Genomic DNA, 21,018 nt, shown 5'->3' with positions numbered 1-21,018 from the left:
GTTAAAGGACATGGAAGCGTACTTTCACTTTACAAATCCTTTACAAATCCGAAAAAATTTTTGGGTTGGGACTCACTTCAAAAACGTAGGAAAGTACTGCGTTTAAAATTATTTCATAATATATTTCATTCTAGAACTGGAATAGACAGAACCAAATATATAGCCAACCCTGATTACGTGTCTTTACGTAGAGATCATTCACTTAAAGTTAAAGAATACAGGTGCCGGACTGACCTTTTTAAAATGTCTTTTTTCCCCAAAACGGTTTCGGAATGGAACAAGCTGCCTGAGGAAGTAGTGTCCATATTATCAAATGATTCATTTTCTTCCATGCTGTGACATTTTTTGTGTATAATAATTCCGTGTTCTTTCTATCTCATTGTTATCTTTTTTTTGTAACCACCTGCACGCGGTGGCATTTGTGTACTTTTTCTTCAACCCCCCCCCCCCCCCCCCCCCCCACTGTAATGCCAGCCAATGGCGCTGTGGGTATGATGATAAATAAATAAATAAATAAATAAATAAATAAATAAACAAAGCTTGAATTTGTTCTACATCCTAGGGTCTTAAGTGCCATTGGCACAGTTTGCACACGGTATGGAAAATGCACAGATTATAATGTAATGAAAAAAGAAGCTTGTATTCTTGTAAAAACACTCTTGTGAAATCATTGCAGTTAATAAATTTGTTAATCTGTAAGAGTCCCTGACAAGGCAGTAATAACTCAGCGTTCCCATATTGAAAAAAGAAAAGGAAGAGGAAAATGTACTGAGCTGAAAACACTCCAGCCAACAGATTCTCAGTGTTCGCCGGAGCTGTGAAATTAAAAGAGCGTTATCTGCTATGCTGACATGCAGTATCATTAATTGTAGTAATGTTAACTGCATGGCTTTGGTAATGGCTTGACTGATGAAAGAAAGAATTTCTGGGTAGAGACAGGGATGCAAATGAAGCCTGCGGTGTGCCTTTCAGGTGATCGGAAAGATAGGCACTGTTCACCGTGTGACGGATCGAGGGGACATAAGGGTCCAGTACGAGGGTTCCAACAACCGGTGGACCTTTCACCCAGATGCCCTGACAAAGGTGAGTGCTCTTATGCGCGCCTTTTCAAGTCTCCGAGCCCACTCTCTCGGTTCATATTAACTCTAGTGTTAACATGGACTTGAGTCTGAGTCTATGCAAATGGGAATTGTGAGTGAATTTGAGTCCATGCCTCTCCAAATCACCATTTAACCCTTTGAAGGTTTTTGCCATATATGTACGGCGGCGGTTTTCTGTCCCGCAAGGTCTTTGCCGTACGGGTACGGTTTCGATCTTGCGTTTGAAATTTTGCGCCAAAAGAACGATGCGTGCTCACTGGGGGGTGCTGCCACCTCTTAGGACTTACAAGAAGTGTTTGAATTTTGTGCTGCCTTCTTACGGAGATAAGCAGAACTTATGTCTAGCTTTAGCGCGCCGGTACAGACTGCGGCAACACCCCTTTTGTAGTTTTGGTTTCGCCGCGTGATCGCAGTGGAGTCGCGCAAAATTTGAGTTTTCTTTTTGTCAGCACTATCTTGCAGGGGCTGCCGAAGTTGATTTCTATCTTTATTGGCACTGCTCTTAGCTTGCTTATCACCGTTGCTCGCGAGGTATTCTCGCCCTCTGTGGGAACGCGCCAACGCGGTTTTGATTCCGCCGCGGGATCGCAACGGAGTCGCGCGAAACGTGTTTTCTCTTTGTGGGCACTGTGTTGCAGAGGCGGCGAAACTTGATTTCTATCTTTATTGGTGCTGCTCTTAGCTTCATTATCACCGTTGCTATTCTATTCTATTGAACATTTTCCAGTTGTGAGTGATGCTGTCACCAAAGTACTGTTCCTAATTTTTTTTTACTATTTATTCTCGATTATATACATTTTGTAGATTCAAGATCCGCAATAAAGTAATTTGACCACCTGGGAAAGTTTTCTTCAAAATAATTCGACCCTTGAAGGGTTAAGTGCTCTTCAGTTTGAACCTGAGTGTGGTCAGATTTGTGTGTCCATATCAGGAAGTCAGAGTGTGAGTTCATGCGAGCCTTGCCATGTGTTTGGGCATGTGAGTTCAAGTGTAAAGTTGGTTGAGCCTTGTCTGCATAGTTGGAGATCCATCACATGTAGCAACGATGTGCATTTGCGATTGGTAAATTGCTTTTGTGGATTGTTGTGCGGGCTGAAACCTCTTGTTTCCCATGCTTTATGTTTTTATGGTGGTATAGAGATTTGTTTACGCCCCTTTCCTTTGCCTGCACTGAAATAAAAGCTGCTACATTGAATTGCGAGAAATGCTTCACACTCAGTGCAGGGCCATGAGAGTGCATTAAGCAAGTGCTTCTCTGTCTTAATCTTAGTAGTGGAAGTGGATGAAAACATGAGATGTTCATTGTAGGGGCTGTTCTTCTATCAGGTGCTAAATGGAGAGCCCCTGTCATGTTTAACGTCCTCATCATACCTGTTATTACAGCTGCGGCAGTTGTATTCGATGCCTTCTGTGGATGCGTCTTAATGTATCTGCTGTACCAGCTGCCAGTTCGATGCCACTACTCATAGCTTTTAACGAGGGTTACTTGAATATTGACATTTTCGAATACGAATACAAATCGGGGTATGCATTGATTTATATATGGCGTCGGCTTTTTTTTTGGACAGCAAGGGGCGAGAGTTGTGGGGTCGACTTATGCGCGGCAATATACCGTATACATTATGACCTCTGTAGAGTTTTTTGGGACGTGTTTGAGAAATCTCCATGTAATTTGCGCACCCTCTTTTTGAAACCTTAACTTCAGAAAAAAAGAAGTGTGAAAATTGTGCAAGTAAATAGGGTAGTTGACCAAGACGAGATGGTGGAGCGCACACTGGAAGAGTTGTAGTGGTGACAGGATTAGTGCTGCCGTGAGTGCGGACATTAATCACATAACACATTACGAACAGAAAACCACGTGCTTGCATGTTCCGATTGTTCGAAGCGTATGTTTGGCCATCTTGTTTTTGTCACATATGGTATGTGGGAAAGCCCACTCACAGCATTTTGCGAGATGTCGAGGTCTAGCAGTGTCCGAATGTGACCGGTCCACATGCTGAAGGACACCTTTATACTGTCTTTCCGACATGTTAAACTCAGTCTTTAAATAATTTGCCCAGATATTGTGGCTTTGATACGATCGGATTTGTGAAAGTCAGCATAGTATTTGAATGTTGCTGAATATGCGGACATTTTTGGTTATTCAGGCATTCTCAAATGTCTGTTTCTCAAGTCGAATATGAACCGAATAACAAACACATTTGATTCATATTTGTAATTGCAAATATTTGCACATCTCTCCTTTTAGCACAGTTTTGTAGGGCCCTCTGAAGTATGGGTCCTGCAAGTTTTTCTGCACAGTTCGCTTTAGTCCTAGCTGCGTGTTTGTTCTCAAGAAATTGTGAAATGCTCCCTCTAAGTATTTTGGGTTCAAATTATGTTTCTGAGTGCGATGTTGCCCACCTGTGTAGGAGTTAGTCTGGGTGCACCTTTGTCCCATGTCCCGCTCTGGTCACCAGGTGGTCATGTTCTCTGTGGGGGACATGGTGAGGATTTGCGACGACCTGCAGAAGCTGGAGGAGTGGCAAGTCGGGCATGGCGAGTACATCGACGACATGAAAGGGGTGAGTCGGGAGGAGCGCTCGGTGCTCTTTCTGTGCGTCCTTTGAGATTTCAAGAATGCACTCAGAATACACAAGAATACACATGGAATAAAGCTAGGATGGCATTATGCACAGGTTAGTGATGTAAGAAAGTTGATGGCTGGCATTTGCTTTGGCAGCTTGGGTTGGTTTTATTTTCTTTCTCAGAGAAAAAATGCAAGTGCTTTGTATGAGCATTTTTGTTGTATGGTTTCATTTGACGGCGTTATCTGCCACAGTTGGACATAGGGGGCATCATTTTCAGTAAAGATAACTTGATGTTTCTCTTTCCAGCATTCGATATGGTTTAATCTGTTGTCACTCGGCAAAGCTGGTTTAAAGGACAGAGATTTCATTGTAATTTCAGAGGCTTGCTGTTGTTTGTAGAGGACCATTTTGCCATAAATGTGGCACTGGTGTCATTCTGTGCACTGGAGGAAGTGCCACTGCCGGCTCTGTACGTGGGGAATCGTCCTTCGTGCTGTTGGTAGAGGAAAATGTGTGGCTAGAAATGGGCGCTGCGTGCATTACCATCTGTTTGGCTGGCTGCCAGGGAAATGGAAATGACTTTCCTGTGGCATCAAAAGTGCAAATTCAGTCGAATGCTGCTTTACCACAGCCATAGTTGCTTCTCTTGTGGACTTCGCTCCTCTCTCTTCTTTCATATTCCCCCTTGCTTCCTTTTCTTTTTCCTGTCTCTCCATTTTGCATAGTGACCGCAGATCCGGATCATGAGAGGGAAATAACTAGAAGAATAAGAATGGGGTGGAGCGCATATGGCAGGTTCTCTCAGATCATGAATGGTAGCTTACCAATATCCATGAAGAGAAAAGTATACAACAGCTGTATTCTACCGGTACTCACCTATGGGGCAGAAACGTGGAGGCTAACAAAGAGGGTTCAGCTTAAGTTAAGAACAACGCAGCGAGCTATGGAAAGGAAAATGATAGGTGTAACGTTAAGAGATCGGAAGAGGGCGGAGTGGGTGAGGGAACAAACGCGGGTTAATGACATCCTAGTTGAAATCAAGAGGAAGAAGTGGGCTTGGGCAGGGCATGTAATGCGAAGGCAAGATAACCGCTGGTCCTTAAGGGTAACGGAGTGGATTCCAAGAGAAAGCAAACGTAGCAGGGGACGGCAGAAAGTTAGGTGGGCGGATGAGATTAAGAAGTTTGCAGGAATACGATGGCCTCAACTGGCGAAGGACAGGGTTAATTGGAGAGACATGGGAGAGGCCTTTGCCCTGCAGTGGGTGTAGTCAGGCTGATGATGATGATGATGTGCACGACAGTGGAAGCAGGTCAAGCCAGCGTTTCATGATCTGAGGATAAGAACTCGCTCAAGGAGTTAGTGCTATGGCTGGCAGAGCTTATCTATGGCTTCTCTGGGTCCGTGCGGTGATCATGTAAAGATGTCTGGATTGCCGTGAGCACATCTGACTCTTTGGCTGGCAGTCGTGGGCTGTGCTGCTCAACAAACGCTGTTGTCTTCCATGCAGTGCCTGGGCAAGTTGGGCAAGGTGATGAAGTTGTATTCGGACGGTGACCTGCGGGTGAACGTGGATGGCCGGACGTGGACGTTCAACCCACTCTGCGTGGTTCCTGTGCCTGGATCGGCCACTGAGATCAGCAACACCATGACTGCCAACACTCGCGAAGAGCACGCCAGTATGTCACTGATTTGCCTCTAGTCTGAGGGCTGCAGTATGTTTGAATCAAGAGATTAAAAAAAATATGTCCTCACTTGCTGTAATTAAGTTTCAGGTGCGAACGTTTTTTGAGGACTAAGGAAGTCTTGAAAATACTTCGCTGCTGCTGAGATTTCATCAAAACAGGCTTTTTTTACGGCGGGATTTGGCGTTATAAATTGTTTGTGACCAAATTCATGGTATTTCATGAAGTATTGTACAAAACACATTTCTTTCTGTCACAGTTAGCGTCTTGGGAAAAATGCAGTTCTAGATACCAAACTAAGATTTCTTATGGAAGGATGTATTCCTTCCTTAAGGAATACATCCTTAACGAAAAGGTAAAGTGCTCCTTCCTTAAGGATTCCTTAAGGAAGGAACACTTTACGGAAAGATCAAACGAACCAGCTGAAAAACGCGCTTTCGCAGTGTTATTGTTCGAAGCGGGTGGTCAGCCATCTTGTTTTCATCAATTGTCATGTGTGGGAAAGTGCACTTACAGGATTTCATATGAGGTCCAAGCCTAGCTGCATCGAAATTTGGTCAGCCCATGCGATAAACGACTGAGAAGAAAGCGAGGATGATGCCTTTGTACTGTTTTCCTGCGACTTTAAACTTGATCTTCAGATAATTTGCCCAGGTAGTGTGGTTTTGCCTTGGTCGGATTACGAAGGTCGCTGCGGTAGTACCACTGGCGGATATTTGAAAATTTTTTAATATTCGGAAATTCTCGAATATCAATTTCTCGAATTGAGCATCAACCGAATATCAAACATAATCACATTTGTATTCGAAATTTCGAATATTCGCACACTCCTATTTTTTAGGCATTCCTTATTACCTCGGCGAAAAAAAAAAAAGAATGGCTCAAAAATAATTTTTAGTGCATGTCTACATAGCCTGACAAGTAAAGAGTGCAGTTTTCAAAGCAGTGTTTTTGTTTTATCCTTATTAGTAATTTTACAATGCTTGGAATACCAGCGTTCAATGTCTGCCTCTCAAGCATCTATATGTTTTGCAAAATAAGAATTTTTTTAAGCCTAATTGAACAATTGCGCTTCGAACATTGCCAGCACTGCACCTTAAAATTACATCTCTGTCTATTATAGATGCACAGATATTGATGTACCAAAACAGTCAGGTATCCAAAGTTTGCATGCTGTTCTATTGTCTTCTCGTGTGCATATTCAGCCCACACTGCGATCTAACTTCGATATTATTAGTATTCGAATACTGGTTTCTGGAAGGAAAAAAACTGGCAGCCATAGAATTCAGAAATGCCATTTTCAGGAAATTTCATTTTGGGTCATTTTTTTGGCCCCAAAAACCAGTGCCCTCCTTACCTGCTTTACCTGTTTTCCAGCAGTGTGAAGTGGTTTCCTCAGTAGGGATCTCAAGTGTGCTCAATCCACACCTGTCGTATTGTTGTAGCTGTGAGCCCATGAAATCAGTTTACGTTCTCTCCTGTTTCAGTGTTTTCAATAAAGCTCAGCCTACTTGGAGCGCAGCATCATGTGAACTCTGTTGCCTGTGAAATGCCTGGTGACGCATCTGCCTGTTCTCTCGCTGCAGATCCGTTGTTGGGTCACCTGCTAGCCGAACAGCAGAGTGATGCTGGCAGCATGGATCGATTGGTGCGGGATGCAGCCCAGGGACACCTGGAAGTGGTTCGCGACCACCTTGCAAAGCATCCAGACAGGGTATGCACTGCACAACACATTGTCAATGCTGGTCAAATGTTTTAGGGGAATCCCCCAAGGTGGAGTAGATTTGTAATAAGGGAGTAATTACTCATTGGCATCCACCCAAGCGCAGCCATACGGCTACAAAGGAAAGCTATACAGCTTTCTGAGAAACTTCGTAGTTAAAGAAAAATTCGTCCTGGTCCGGGGTTCGAACCCAGGACCACCGCTACACCGGAGCAGTCGCTCTACCAATTGAGCTAACCAGGACGGCAAGCTTATGGTAGGACGAGAGCGAATTGATCAATAACTCAAAGTGGGAACTGTGTTGGTCAAATGTTTTAGGGGAATCCCCCATGGTGGAGTAGATTTGTAATAAGGGAGTAATTACTCATTGGCATCCACCCAAGCGCAGCCATACAGCTACAAAGGAAAGCTATACAGCTTTCTCAGAAACTTCGTAGTTAAAGAAAAATTCGTCCTGGTCCGGGGTTGGTCCGGTGTAGCGGTGGTCCTGGGTTCGAACCCCGGACCAGGACGAATTTTTCTTTAACTACGAAGTTTCTGAGAAAGCTGTATAGCTTTCCTTTGTAGCCGTATGGCTGCGCTTGGGTGGTTGCCAATGAGTAATTACTCCCTTATTACATTGTCAATGCGTGTAGGTGGCAAGCTGCGGCAAGAGAAGGTGGCAGCTTTGGACCGGATAATGATGTCATGTCATGCCCAGAGGGCTAAGTGAGTGTTTGAGGATACCGAGTACCAGAATCTGCTCATCATGAGCCAAAGTGCCAGAATAAGTCCCGTAAAAATGTTCCAAACTATGTAATAATTTAGCACTGTACAGATATCAACAGAATTTGTTGCAATTAGTGCCAGCAGTCCTCTCAATTCCTAGGTGACACACTTTGAAACAAGAGTGATTTTTAACAGCCTGCTCGAAGTTGCCTATGCTCCTTGTCCATGTTAGTTTCACTTGTTGCCAGTGGTTCCTCAGCACTTACTAGCAGGTGTGCTGAGGAGCTATTTTTTCACTTCCCAATGTCACTTGTAGGTTTTGCATGCGCTCCAAGCTAAGTGATGGGTAGTATATGCGAAGTACTAGTACAAAACGACCAATGCAATATAAAAGTGTGTGCATGAAGATAGTGGTGGGAGCAAGGTTATCTGGTACATCAAGAGAGAAGGGAGAAGAAAATTTGGTTTGAGGGAAATGGGGAGTAGTATTGTTCTTCAAATTCATTCCTTGGTAACGTTCCTCAGATTGTTTGTCGTGTGGGAGAAAAAATTATGCTGGGATGGCATCATTTGTAATGTACCCATGCTGATTTCAGTGCATCTTTTTGCACTCAGAAAAGTGCTTAAGTGCTCCTTTAAGCAATGCAGCAGAGGTTGTGTTATCCATAGCAGTTGCAGGTTTCTATATATTGAATAAAATGTGCTTTCTTGTAGTGAATGTTGGACAGGCGGGACAAATGTCGGCTGTCTCCACCCACAGGTCAACCAGAAAAGCTCTGGCAAGACAGCCCTGCAGGTATCCAGCCACCAGGGTCATCGAGAAATCGTGGAGTTGCTGCTCCAGTGTGGTGCTGCGGTTGATGCCCAGGACGACGACGGTGACACGGCGTTGCACTATGCTGCGTTTGGGTGAGCTCCCTTAGGCCTTGTCAGTGACTTGAAAAGGCGCATAACGCCTGTCATCGAAGCTGCGTGAGCCCTCCAGTTCGGAACTGACAGCATGCTGTATCGCTCTCAGTGTTTGATTGGCCATCCTCTTCAGAATTGACAGCACGCTGTACCACTCTCAGTGTTTGATTGGCCATATGCCATCGTGCTGTTTCTCTTTCATCTGCTTCTAGCATGACGCGCTCTTGACTGCAGTCCTGACAAACATTATTAGGTCATTGGGGATGTGTTATTTTTGAGGATGCGGCATGAAGGCTACGCCTTCCAGGCGGGAGATTGCGAGCCTGGACTTGCCCTATGAGGAACACACCACACGCAAAGGTGCAGCATAATGCTGGCTTATTCTGGTATAACAGCCTCATAGTCACTACAGCATCGCTTAGTGTGGTTCAAAGCGTTCTTGGGGAAAGTGTGCATCCAATGACAATGTCATTGCCAGACCCTGTCCCGAGTCAGTCCATTTCAGCCTGTGCCATGGCCATTGTCCACATGTACCCATTACCCACTGATGACACCCCTCTTGCTGCCACCCAGACACCGAACTAAAGCCCTTGTGCCCTGTGCACCTCCGGAGTGTCGAAGACATTGTAGTGTCCTCCTGCTCTGCCACTGAGTGCCTTTGGTGCACAGAAGCAGCTGCACTCTCCCGTGACATGCGTCACAGATGTGCCGAACCTTGCATAGGCCGGGTGAAGCAAATAAGGCAAATTTATCGCTCACACGTTTTGTTATAGGCAAGATGAAAGCCTGGTGCCTCATTTATGGCGACTGAGTGCACTTGAAATGGCAGTAACGACTACGAATTCAGTCTGAAGCGAGGGGTCCTGCTTCAAAGGGCAGTGCCATTTCGGAAATAATATTTCAGCATACACAAGTGCCACGCAAGTTAAACTCGAGAAATAGCGTATGTAACGTGAGCTTACGGTAAAGCTTGATTTGAAATAGTGTTTGGCGCATGTACACTACAAACCATGAAATTTTTTTTTAGTGTATACTATCTATTATGCCCCTTTTACACTGGCACTACATTCTGCAGCGTCAGAACGCCGCCTCTGCACTCATTGCAGCTTTGGTAGTGCTGCAAGGAACTACTGAGGTTTGGTTTGGTTTATGGGGTTTAACGTCCCAAAGCGACTAAGGCTATGAGAGACGCCGTAGTGGAGGGCTCCGGAAATTTCGACCAGCTGGGGTTCTTTAATGTGCACTGACGTCGCACAGTACACGGGCCTCTAGAATTTCTCCTCCAAAGAAATTCTAGCCGCCACGGCCGGGATCGAACCCGTGTCTTTTGGGTCAGCAGCCGAGCACCATAACCACTGAGCCACCGCGGCGGCGGAACTACTGAGGTGGAGTATATGTTGCATGTGATGTATGTAGTGGTGAGCTGACTTTTGAGGTGACAGACCTGCACCACAGGTGGCAGGGCCTGGAATTGGTGGGATGTTTTGCGTTTCCGAACTGGTGGTACCGCTGATTCCATATGCACAATTCCTGCTAGCTTTTGTTTGCATTAGAAATTGAAAGTCCTCCTGCTGTGGTTCCTTTTCTAGTAATTGCGCTCAAATGTCTCCGTTCTACACACTGCAGCAACCAGCCTGCAATTATGGAGATCCTGCTGAAGGCGGGGGCCAACATCAACGCTGTCAACCGGGCGAAGTGCACCGCGCTGCATGTGGCAGTCAACAAGCAACACACCAACTGCATACGGGTCCTCCTCAAGTTCCGAAGCATCCTCAACATCAACATACAGGTCAGCAGCTCAGCCTCCTTGTGTCCCTGCCCTGGCATGTATGCCACGGATGGCAGTGGGGCCCAGATGGTTAAACCATAAATAGTTTTCCAAGATGAGCGGTTAATAGGGGATATTCAAAATTCCTTAAGTGCGCTTTCTCACATAACTATGCTGCCCCAAACAAGATGGCCGACTTCGCTATACAAGAACTACGTAGGCTACAGGACAGGCGCTAAAGGTGTTGGCAGAATGTAAGAAACGTATTTTGGAAGAATCAAACAAAAAACCAGTGTTTCTTGCTTTGTTTCAGCTGGAAACGCATGGTCAGCCATCTTGTTTGGGACAACATTGTTATGCGTGAAAGCGCGCTTGCGGAATTTTGAATATCCCCTAAATTTGAGATAGAAACTTTGCAGTAAAACAAGAGAAGAAGGGACAAGCCAAGTGCTAGCAGAGAACTGAAAACTCAGGAAAACTCAGGAAGCAGGAACTGGTTACTGCAGCACAAATGATGCATATTACAGTAAAGATGGGCTGAAAAAATGCAATACAATTGATGCATTGTACATCTAGTAAAGCTTGAAATAACTAGAAACAAACTTGGCATTCACAATTTCTTTGGAGGAGAAATTCGAGGCCCGTGTACTGTGCGATGTCAGTGCACGTTAAAGAACCCCAGGTGGTCGAAATTTCCGGAGCCCTCCACTACGGCGTCTCTCATAGCCTTAGTCGCTTTGGGACGTTAAACCCCATAAACCAACCAACCAACAAGATCAATGCGAGATATCAGTGTGTTTAAAGAACCCCAGGTGGTCAGGCCTTTTGGAGCCCTTCACTACAGTGCTTCCCATAGCCTGAGTCGCTTTGGGACATTAAACCCCCATAAATGAAACCAAACCAAACCAAAAGATCAATGTGAAACAAAAGGATTTTCTAGATTTGGGCCGCGCGGATTCTCTCAAGGAGGGCAATACATGGAACGGTAATGCATATGTTATTTTCCTGACATGCGAATTAGTGACACCTCAATAACGCTAGCGCAGATATTTTAAAATTCTAAATATTGAATATTCTAATCAATCCGAATGTTTGTTGTTTGAAATATTGAAGTATTCGTCTCAAGCGAATAACGGTTCTGGAGTTCTAGCTTTGTATGGTTTTGGTTTGACGTACTTCCTTTTGAGTAAATATTCTTAGCAGGCGCCCCTCAGCTTCAACTGGTGCTCGTGCATGACACCGTTTCTTTATCAACAGCGAATGCAAGCACCACAGCAAACTTGCATCGGCCGTCCATGCCGGCTTTGCAGAAGCATTTTGCTGCTATTATGTTCCTCGATGCGTCCAACTGCATGCAGGCAGTAATACGGCATGTATTACAACGGTTACCTGAAGGAATGAAGTTGCACTTACTTACCAGGTCCACATCCTAGCTTGGTGCATTCAGCTTTGTCTGTGGTATGCACTTACTGGATATGTGAGTGACCACACCTTGACACTCACGCATGCCATACACATGGCATGCCTCGTAAAGGCTCTTCTCTTTTTCTGCATTGCCTGATCGAAAAAACTGCATGCGATTATTTAAGCCTTGAAAGCCGCACCGCAGAACGATGAGTAGAGCCATTCTTGCCAAGTGCAACCGGCTATGCAGCTCCCTCATTCCTCTCACGAGCGTTTTGCCACAAGCGGCGCTGTTCTGCTGAGGCAACTTCGGTGCCATGCGATGGCCACCCGGTTCCTATGGGGCATTAACTTATTACGCTACCGCGTCATATCCTTAAGGTGGAGCCTAAGTATCCCCTCCAATTTTCTTTTTTTTTTGTTGCTCTTTCTTTGCAAATTCAGTATGGCAGCCCATTTTTTAACCCTTTGAAGGTTTTTGCCGTATATGTACGGCGGCGGTTTTCTGTCCTGCAAGGTCTTTGCCGTACGGGTACGGTTTCGATCTTCCGTTTGAAATTTTGCGCCAAAAGAACAATGCGTTCTCACTGGGGGGTGCTGCCACCTCTTAGGACTTACAAGAAGTGTTTGAATTTTGTGCTGCCTTCTTACGGAGATAAGCAGAACTTATGTCTAGCTTTAGCGCGCCGGTACAGACTGCGGCAACACCCCTTTTGTAGTTTTGGTTTCGCCGCGTGATCGCAGTGGAGTCGCGCAAAATTTGAGTTTTCTTTTTGTCAGCACTATCTTGCAGGGGCTGCCGAAGTTGATTTCTATCTTTATTGGCACTGCTCTTAGCTTGCTTATCACCGTTGCTCGCGAGGTATTCTCGCCCTCTGTGGGAACGCGCCAACGCGGTTTTGATTCCGCCGCGGGATCGCAACGGAGTCGCGCGAAATTTGAGTTTTCTTTTTGTCAGCACTATCTTGCAGGGGCTGCCGAAGTTGATTTCTATCTTTATTGACGCTGCTCTTAGCTTGCTTATCACCATTGCTCGCGAGGTATTCTCGCCCTCTGTGGCAACGCGCCTACGCGGTTTCGATTCCGCCGCGGGATCGCAACGGAGTCGCGCGAAACGGGTTTTCTCTTTGTGGGCACTGTTTTGCAGAGGCGGCGAAAGTTGATTTCTTTCTTTATTGGTGCTGCTCTTAGCTTGCTTATCACCATTGCTATTCTATTCTATTGAACATTTTCCAGTTGTGAGTGATGCTGTCACCAAAGTACTGTTCCTAATTTTTTTTTTTTACTATTTATTCTTGATTATATGCATTTTGTAGATTCAAGATCCGCAATAAAGTAATTTGACCACCTGGGAAAGTTTTCTTCAAAATAATTCGACCCTCAAAGGGTTAAGAGCTTCGAGGGCTTCTCTACGATTGAAGCTTATCAGCCAGGTGAATTTGTCCATTTGTGCAGCAACATCAGACTTTCCTTCTGGCTTGAGCCTCACTTAGGGAAATTGCTTTGTTGAATGCAGGACACATTTGGAGATACGGCACTACATGATGCGATTGGCAAAGATAGCGTGGAGATTATTGACCTGCTTATCAGCGTGCCGGAAATCGACTTCTCCTTGAAGAACAAGCGAGGTTTCAACGTTCTGCACCATGCAGCGCTGAAGGGCAACAATTTGTGAGTGTTGCTCCACATATTGCAGTGCAGAGCTGTGCTTCTTTTCCTTTCTATTATGTCTTGCTGCTTTTGTCTGCTTCTTGTACAATATTGAGCTGGGTAGTGAAAGCAAAAGTTATGTGTGGCTTTTTTACAGTGGTGTGCTTATAGTAAGCGCAAGCTCATTAGTACTACTCACAGTGCTTTGGGACGTTAAACCGCATAAAACCAAACTGACCATTACAGGGACCATTGAAAAAGGATGTCTTTCACTTTTCATGTTTCGTTTGCACCTCAATGTCATTTTGAACTTCATTTTGCATAAAAGGCACAGTTTTACACCGCATTGTGGTTTTTACTTTATATGTTGCCTTTGCATGAAAAGGCATGTTTGTCACCTTTCTGTCCAGCTGACAACTTGCACCTTATTGCCAACCATCGTTTAGCTGGAGTGGAGGGTTTGAGCAAGTTGTGTGTACATCATCGTATTTTGTGATTCTTTGCAGCTGTCACACAATATGCATAGGAGTACAGATTGAGCATCAGCATGATGTCCGTGAACATTGCTCATATCTTACTCCTTTTCTTTAAAACGTTTTCATTTTTCTTAGCAGGTTTGCCTTTTGACTTTTCCTCAATTAGCTCTCTCTATTGTCATCTTGCCTATACACTTTTGTTGCTCCATTCTAAGGCAGAACTGGCTTTACCTGAAGGAACGATGCGCATGAGTTGTCTTCCTTTCTTAATTTGCTGCTGTATCTGCTTTTTAATTTTTCCTGTTTCAATGGCAATGCCCCCTGCATTTGTTTCCTAGTGCAACGGAGAAGCTGTTATCGAGAACACGGCAGATTGTTGACATCAAGAAGGACGATGGCTTCGCAGCGCTGCACCTTGCTGCTCTGAATGGCCACTTCTCGGTGGTGGAGACCCTGCTTACACAGGTAGTCCCATTTACCATCATTGCTGGCCTCCAACCTGTTCCTCTAGCTGTCTTAAACTTGCTTGAGCGCCCCTGTATTTTTGAATGTCGCTTTCAAGGAGATATCGCTGAGTTTTACTACCAACAGTAATTTGAAGTACCAGTGCAGAGTTCAAAGTAGTATGTACTAACTGGTTTTGAAACTGTTTATCGTTGACGTTATTCGTTTCAAGGAGCCGTAGTTGTAGAGTTTCAAGTCTCCAGTCTTGTAACCATTCCTGTGCTTTCCTCCTCTCTGGACAGGGCCAGTGCGATGTGGACGTGCGCAACAACCGCAAGCAAACGCCTCTGCTGCTGGCCGTCAGCCAAGGACAGTGTGGCATTGTCGAGCTGCTCATCGGCATGGGGGCGAACCTCGACGCACAGGACGAGGACGGTGACACTGCGCTGCATCTGGCCCTGCTGAAGCGACAGGCATTGCAGATGCCCGCCGACACTGGCGAGGCGCCTGCCACGGCCTTGGTTCGTTCCTCTGTGTCTCTCTCACTTGTGTGAAGCGGAGCTGATAGAGTGGGTAGAGTGGACTCTCGTTGAATTGAGCTTACTTGATTTGAGCATCCAGTTGATTTGAACTGGCACTTTGGTCCTGTCAACATGCATGAAAGATTAAAAATCTCCCCTTAATTCAAATTCCTCATAGTTTAAGCCAGGGGTTCTCAAACTGGGTTCCGCGGAACACAGGGGTTCTGCGGGCTGTCTTTTTGTGTTCCGCGAGAACCCTCACCGGCCCTGACCCGGCAGCTGATATGAGACTGGCTCTGAGTGCTACTGAGCCACGCTTTGACTTGCTCTCAAAAGGGAAGCAGTACCACCCATCACATTAGTATTTGTATTAATCTGTGCAATAAACATTTAACTTTTGCAACTCTCTCTTTGCAAAAATGCACTCGACAACATTGCTGGTAAGTAAAAGCGGAGGGGGTGGGGGGGGGGGGGGGGGGGGGTTTCTTTGGAACTTATTGAAGGCTTTTGGGGTTCCTCCAAGCAAAAAAGTTTGAGAACCCCTGCCCTGGTTTGAGCAAATCTTCGGTCTCCTCAGAGTTCGAGTTAATGAGTTGGCTCTAGGTACTGAGGCTGCTTGTTCAAACCATGAAGCATGCAGTATGATGGCGTACTGCCTGGTCACGCGGGCTCATTCTGAGTAGGACGTTCATCTTTCACTCTTTAACGGGAAGCGGAAATTGCGCGGTACCACCTTATTGAAGGCACGGCGCACGAAGGATGGGACTAAGGCAGGCTGTGCCTTCAGTTTGAACCCTGTACCGGCTAGCCCAGACAAATACCTTACCACCTTGCTGGTGATACTTTTAGGCAGGTCTTAATACTAGTGATGATGAGCACACGTTTAACTCTACTACACTTCGTGGTGGCTGAGTGGTTATGGCGCTCGACTGCCGACCTGAAAGACACAGGTTCAGTCCCGGCTGCGGCGGTCGAATTGCGATGGAGGCGAAATTCTAGAGACCCATGTACTGTGCAATTTCAGTGCACGTTGACGAACCCTGGGTAGTCTAAATTTCCAGAGCCCTTCACTACGGCGTCCCTCATAGTCTGAGTCGCTTTAGGATAATAAATCCCCATAAACAGTCCCAAAAATTTATCCGCATGCTAGGCTCAAGGGGGGCTGACTAGAACATCTTTTGTTCACACTGCACCTACTTGCCTCATTTCCATCACAGTAAAAGGTTTTTAATTCGATAATTAAAATCTGGATAATTCGATAATTAAAATCTGGATAATAATTATAAATCTGGATAATTCGAATTGCTGGCTTGGTCCTGGCCAGCACCCATGCAAGTCTATTGCATCGTATGCTCGTTAATTCGAATGCTACAGGTTTTGCACTGGTTAATTCGAACGGGTTCCCGAATGCCAGGTATAACCCGCGTAGCACGAGATTGTCAAAACAGCCCTACTCTAAACCTGAATTCCATGCTGTAGAATCACTCCCACCCACGTCCCTCTGACTCTGACATGCAACGGCACACCTGACGACAAACGGATGGCCTCGTCTCCGAGGGTGGTCCGGTCTCTTTGTTTAGAAGTTCTGCATCAATGCTCCCGACAGTATGCACGCAATAAAGCATTGATGAAAACGTGAACAATAGTCATTGCCATGTCTTTCTTATCTTGAAAGGCGGCATACATTTCCCAGTTTTTCACCAAATAAATTTATTGTGAAGCAAGCAGTTCTTGATAGCTTTCTAGGGGTTATTCGATAATTCTAACTTTTGGACAATTCAGACATTTTATTCGGTCTCTTGAAGTTCGAATTAATGAGCTTCACTGTATATAGTATTCTTCTCAAAGCAAGGTATTTGCTCGAAATCTTTTGTCACACTGGCTCTTTGCAAGGCAATATTCAACACCCTGATGGCTGCCTTTCGTTCACGGTTTGTGCACAGATTTCCAGTGAGCTGGCTTCGTCAGCCCCTCCCGAGATAGAGAACAGCAGCAGCCTGGCTCTCGCCTGCCTGCTCGTCAAAGAAGGGGCCGACCTCCACCGTGCCAACCTGGCGGGGCGCACACCGCTCGACCTCGCTGGCAGCCCAGCCATTCAAGAGCTGCTTCAGCACTGGAGCACCCTGCGGGAGTATGTGTTGGTTTCTCATTCAAGCTTCGACCAGAGCTCCTCAGTGTCGTACCAGCACCAGTACTCTTCTCCTGGCCTGGCATGCTGATGTGTCTAATGTTTTCAGGCCTGCAGATTTTCATGGCACCTGTGGCGACAAACAAAAAAGTGCTTGAAAGTTCTAGGTTAGTGCAATCTGCCTGCTAGCCGCGGAAACCTGCCTCAGTGAGCGCATGAGTTCTGAATCTGAAGTTTAATCACTAGCATACATTGGGAACTATGGTCTTCAGCTGGATCACAAACACTGCTTAGTCTCTGCAATAGTGTAGAGTGTGGCTTGTTTGAAATCCTAGTTGAAATCAAGAGGAAGAAGTGGGCTTGGGCAGGGCATGTAATGCGAAGGCAAGATAACTGCTGGTCCTTAAGGGTAACGCAGTGGATTCCAAGAGAAGGCAAGTGTAGCGGGGGGCGGCAGAAAGTTAGGTGGGTGGATGAGATTAAGAAATTTGCGGCAATATGGTGGCCGCAACTGGCGAAGGAGAGGGTAAATTGGAGAGACATGGGAGAGGCCTTTGCCCTGCAGTGGGCGTAGTCAGGCTGATGATGATGAATATGTTACCTACTTAATGCCCACACCTATGGCATTCGTGCTGTCGCCTTCATAGTTCTCCTAGCATGAGCTCCACCATCTCGGTTTGATCAACTATGTTATTCAGGAAAGCCCGCTTGCGGGACTTAGCGAGAGGCTCTCGAAGGTGCGAGTTGAGGTGTCACAGGAGGGCAAGAGATTGTACAAAAATCCTGCCTATTGCATGGCGCAATTGTAACCTGCACAGTGCTTAATTGGGCGTAGTGGCCAGCGTGACAACGTTTGGACGTCCCCTGCCGCTAGACCAAAAAAATAGCTTGGTCACACAGTTTCGGATTACCGAGCTTCACCGCTTGGCCGTGGCGACGGAAGCTGTCGGCCCACACATTCGCCAGTAGTCCAAACCCAGCTCTGCGGCACTTTCAGACATCGACTGGTGCGCCTCTGGTCATTTCTTTTTTCCTTTTTAGAAGCAGTGTTCCCGTTCCGACTCCATTGTGCATGCTCCCCTCACTTACGTCCGTGTTGTTCTTTCAGCACGCTGAAAATGGATGCTTGTCATGATCTTATAGGATGCCTGTGCCTCGTATGGCTGTACCGCTGTTTCGCAATTTCCACAGTTCTTTTTTTTTTTCTTCTAGGAAACAGCATTTGCTTGTTTATCATTTTCTAAAATATTTTTTTTGTACTGAACAGATATTTGATTCAATACTTGAAACCATTTTTCCTTCATATTCATATTCGATTTGTATTCGAGAATTTAAATGTTCGCACACCCCTAGTTTTGTTCTATTTCTTTCGCTCCTGCTTTGAAATGGGTGAGAGCCGTAACCAGCTTGCAGAATCTGGACTGCAATAGGTAGAGGCCTCAGCAACATGCCGTTTTCTCATTAGTGGCCCAGAAATACGTAGTTATAGGAGCTGGCATTGGGCTGTGTTTGTCAGAACTGAAAGCTGTAAAGCCGCCGCGGTGGCTCAGCGGTTATGGTGCTCGGCTGCTGACCCGAAAGACGCGGGTTCGATCCCGGCCGCGGCGGCTGGAATTTCTTTGGAGGAGAAATTCTAGAGGCCCGTGTACTGTGCGATGTCAGTGCACATTAAAGAACCCCAGGTGGTCGAAATTTCCGGAGCCCTCCACTACGGCGTCTCTCATAGCCTTAGTCGCTTTGGGACGTTAAACCCCATAAACCAAACCAAACCAGAATACTGCTGAGGCTACTTTCGACCCACCGTCAAAAGTGTGCAAGCAATGCTGACCACCGTTGTCTCTCGATGTGCAGGAGTGCGACTGCCCTGACGGCACCTGCCCTGGAGCCAGCTAGTGGTGGCGGGACTCTGCCCAGCGAGCTGCCTCCTCGTGGCGCCGAGTGCCAGATCTGCCTCGAGTCACCGGCTTCGGTGACCTTCGAGCCCTGTGGTCATCGGATGGCCTGCGAAGACTGCAGCGTGCGCATGAAGAAATGCCTCACCTGCAAAGAGGTCATCGCCCGCAAGGTCGATGCCGGTGAGTTGCGCTGAACATTGCAAGCAGGAAAGGTTATTTAGCCGTATGTGCAGCAGTAGTTATTATCGTAATGCTTGGCAGGGAGGGAAGGGCACTGAAATGTCCTTCCCTGAGATGATATGCCTTCTGAATAGGGGCAAAATAGGCCTGTGTATATGGGAGCGACCAAATTTTGGGAAGTTGAAGGGGACTTCAGCTTTGATGGCCCTTGCCATGCATGCTGTGTGGAAAGGATTGATCAGATGCTGTGCACACTTCCATCTTCTCGATTCTCCTCACATTGTGAGGGTGGGAGGCATTGGTCAATAGTTAGCCCCCCATTCCATATGAGCAAACACTGAAGTTCCTTGAAGACATTAGCATTCTTAAACAGTGAAGTTATTAAAAGTTTTTAGTACAGTTAAATCTGGATGTAGCGAACCTCCTTGCAGCGAACTCTTCGATATTACGAAGTTCCCCAACCCCCCTCCCCCCGACTGAAGCGTGTGTATTTGCACTCTTATGCAACGAAGATGTTTTAGTAGTTGACCTTGATATAACAAACTCACGGCGCCAACTATCTATTAACTAGCGCTATGTTGCTTGAAATATGGCTGGATCACATGAGTTTCATGACAATAAAACATGAACCGTCTTGAGAGGAACGTTTACAATCACAACAAGCGAATGCAGTTGTCATGACGCGCCACGCACCAGCACATTGGGTACCTCTCTCGTGGCAAACGAGGCAAACTCAGCAGTCTCCCCATCTTTTGGTTTTGTAGCTTCACACCAGGGGGCACTGCAGCAACTCAAACCGATCCTCTACATGCTCTACACGGCAGAGCTGGAGCACCTCTTGGTTCGGTCCGGCATCGGCTTTACCCTCCCATACACACAGGACGGCATCCCGGAGGTCTGGACTCTCCCGGGCCTTGTGTTCGCGGACGACATCGTGCTCTTGGCCGAAGATGAGGCGCAGTTACAGCAGCTGATCTCACTGTCCGCCGACCATCTAGGGCAGCTGGGACTGTGCTTCAACGTGAAGAAATCAGCTGTGTTGCGATTCGCGGGCGACAAGACCAGCGTCTCCACGGTGCACCTGCCAAGCGGAGAGCCCATACCGCAGACCTCTGATTACCGCTATCTCGGCGTCACCATTAGTGCCCAAGGGGGCCTATACGATGCACACGAGGAGCGTGTACGGCTCGCCTCCCAGCGCGCCTGCTGCATTCTGCGCAGACGTTGTCTGTGGGGGTGTAGTCGATATGTGATGGTGCGTGAGCTGTGGAAGGCCGTGCACGTCCCGGGCCTAACTTTTGCAAATGCCGTCGTGTGTATGTCGGCCTCCACACGTGCATGGCTAGAGCGCGGACAGCACGAAGTTGGCCGAGTGGCCCTGGGGTGCCATGGTTGTGTCGCCATTGAGGCAATACAGGGCGACCTCGGCTGGTCGTCCTTCGAAGCTCGAGAGGCCAGCAGCAAAATCGCCTTCGAAGAGCGGCTGCGCATGCTACCCGACACCCGCTGGGCGTGCCGAGTGTTCCGGTACCTATACTTTAAAGGGACCGGAATGCAATGGCGTGCGCGCGTCCACCGGCTGCGCGGCAAATTCGGTTTCCTTGCCCAGACCACCGAGAGCACCGAAGAAACCAAACGCCAACCGAGCCGCAAAGTAAGGGCCCAGGTGCAGGCTGCGGAAGCCGCCCGATGGCACTCCGACATGCAGAAGAAAATGACGCTTCAGCTGTACCGCGCGCATAAAAAGGAAATCGCCCCGGAGCAGCTGTACGACAACAGCGGGAGCAGCGCTCTTCTCTTCGAGGCGCGTGCTGGTGCGCTGCGCACACTCGTGTACCGCCGCCGCTTCGACCTCTC

At 46.8% G+C, this 21,018-nt stretch overlaps 1 protein-coding gene across 6 annotated transcripts in view; it reads left to right on the top strand.

Annotated features, from left to right (window-relative positions):
- LOC149364147 (E3 ubiquitin-protein ligase MIB2-like) overlaps window positions 1–21,018 on the top strand; it is a 49,568-nt gene that overhangs the window by 17,262 nt on the left and 11,288 nt on the right. For all 6 annotated transcript variants that reach the window (XM_089574137.1, XM_089574136.1, XM_089574135.1 and 3 more), the window contains 11 exons: window positions 973–1,083; window positions 3,560–3,664; window positions 5,181–5,349; window positions 6,942–7,069; window positions 8,547–8,695; window positions 10,322–10,484; window positions 13,384–13,538; window positions 14,332–14,458; window positions 14,740–14,958; window positions 16,902–17,089; window positions 18,938–19,161. In XM_089574137.1, the coding sequence (XP_089430263.1) occupies window positions 973–1,083; window positions 3,560–3,664; window positions 5,181–5,349; window positions 6,942–7,069; window positions 8,547–8,695; window positions 10,322–10,484; window positions 13,384–13,538; window positions 14,332–14,458; window positions 14,740–14,958; window positions 16,902–17,089; window positions 18,938–19,161 (1,738 nt within the window). The remainder of the gene's footprint in view (window positions 1–972; window positions 1,084–3,559; window positions 3,665–5,180; window positions 5,350–6,941; window positions 7,070–8,546; window positions 8,696–10,321; window positions 10,485–13,383; window positions 13,539–14,331; window positions 14,459–14,739; window positions 14,959–16,901; window positions 17,090–18,937; window positions 19,162–21,018) is intronic.

Source organism: Amblyomma mixtum, chromosome 2 (assembly GCF_055824585.1).
Source record: "Amblyomma mixtum isolate Tamu chromosome 2, ASM5582458v1, whole genome shotgun sequence".
In the NCBI taxonomy this organism is placed as follows: domain Eukaryota; kingdom Metazoa; phylum Arthropoda; class Arachnida; order Ixodida; family Ixodidae; genus Amblyomma; species Amblyomma mixtum.
This window is presented reverse-complemented; position numbering and strand designations above follow the sequence as displayed.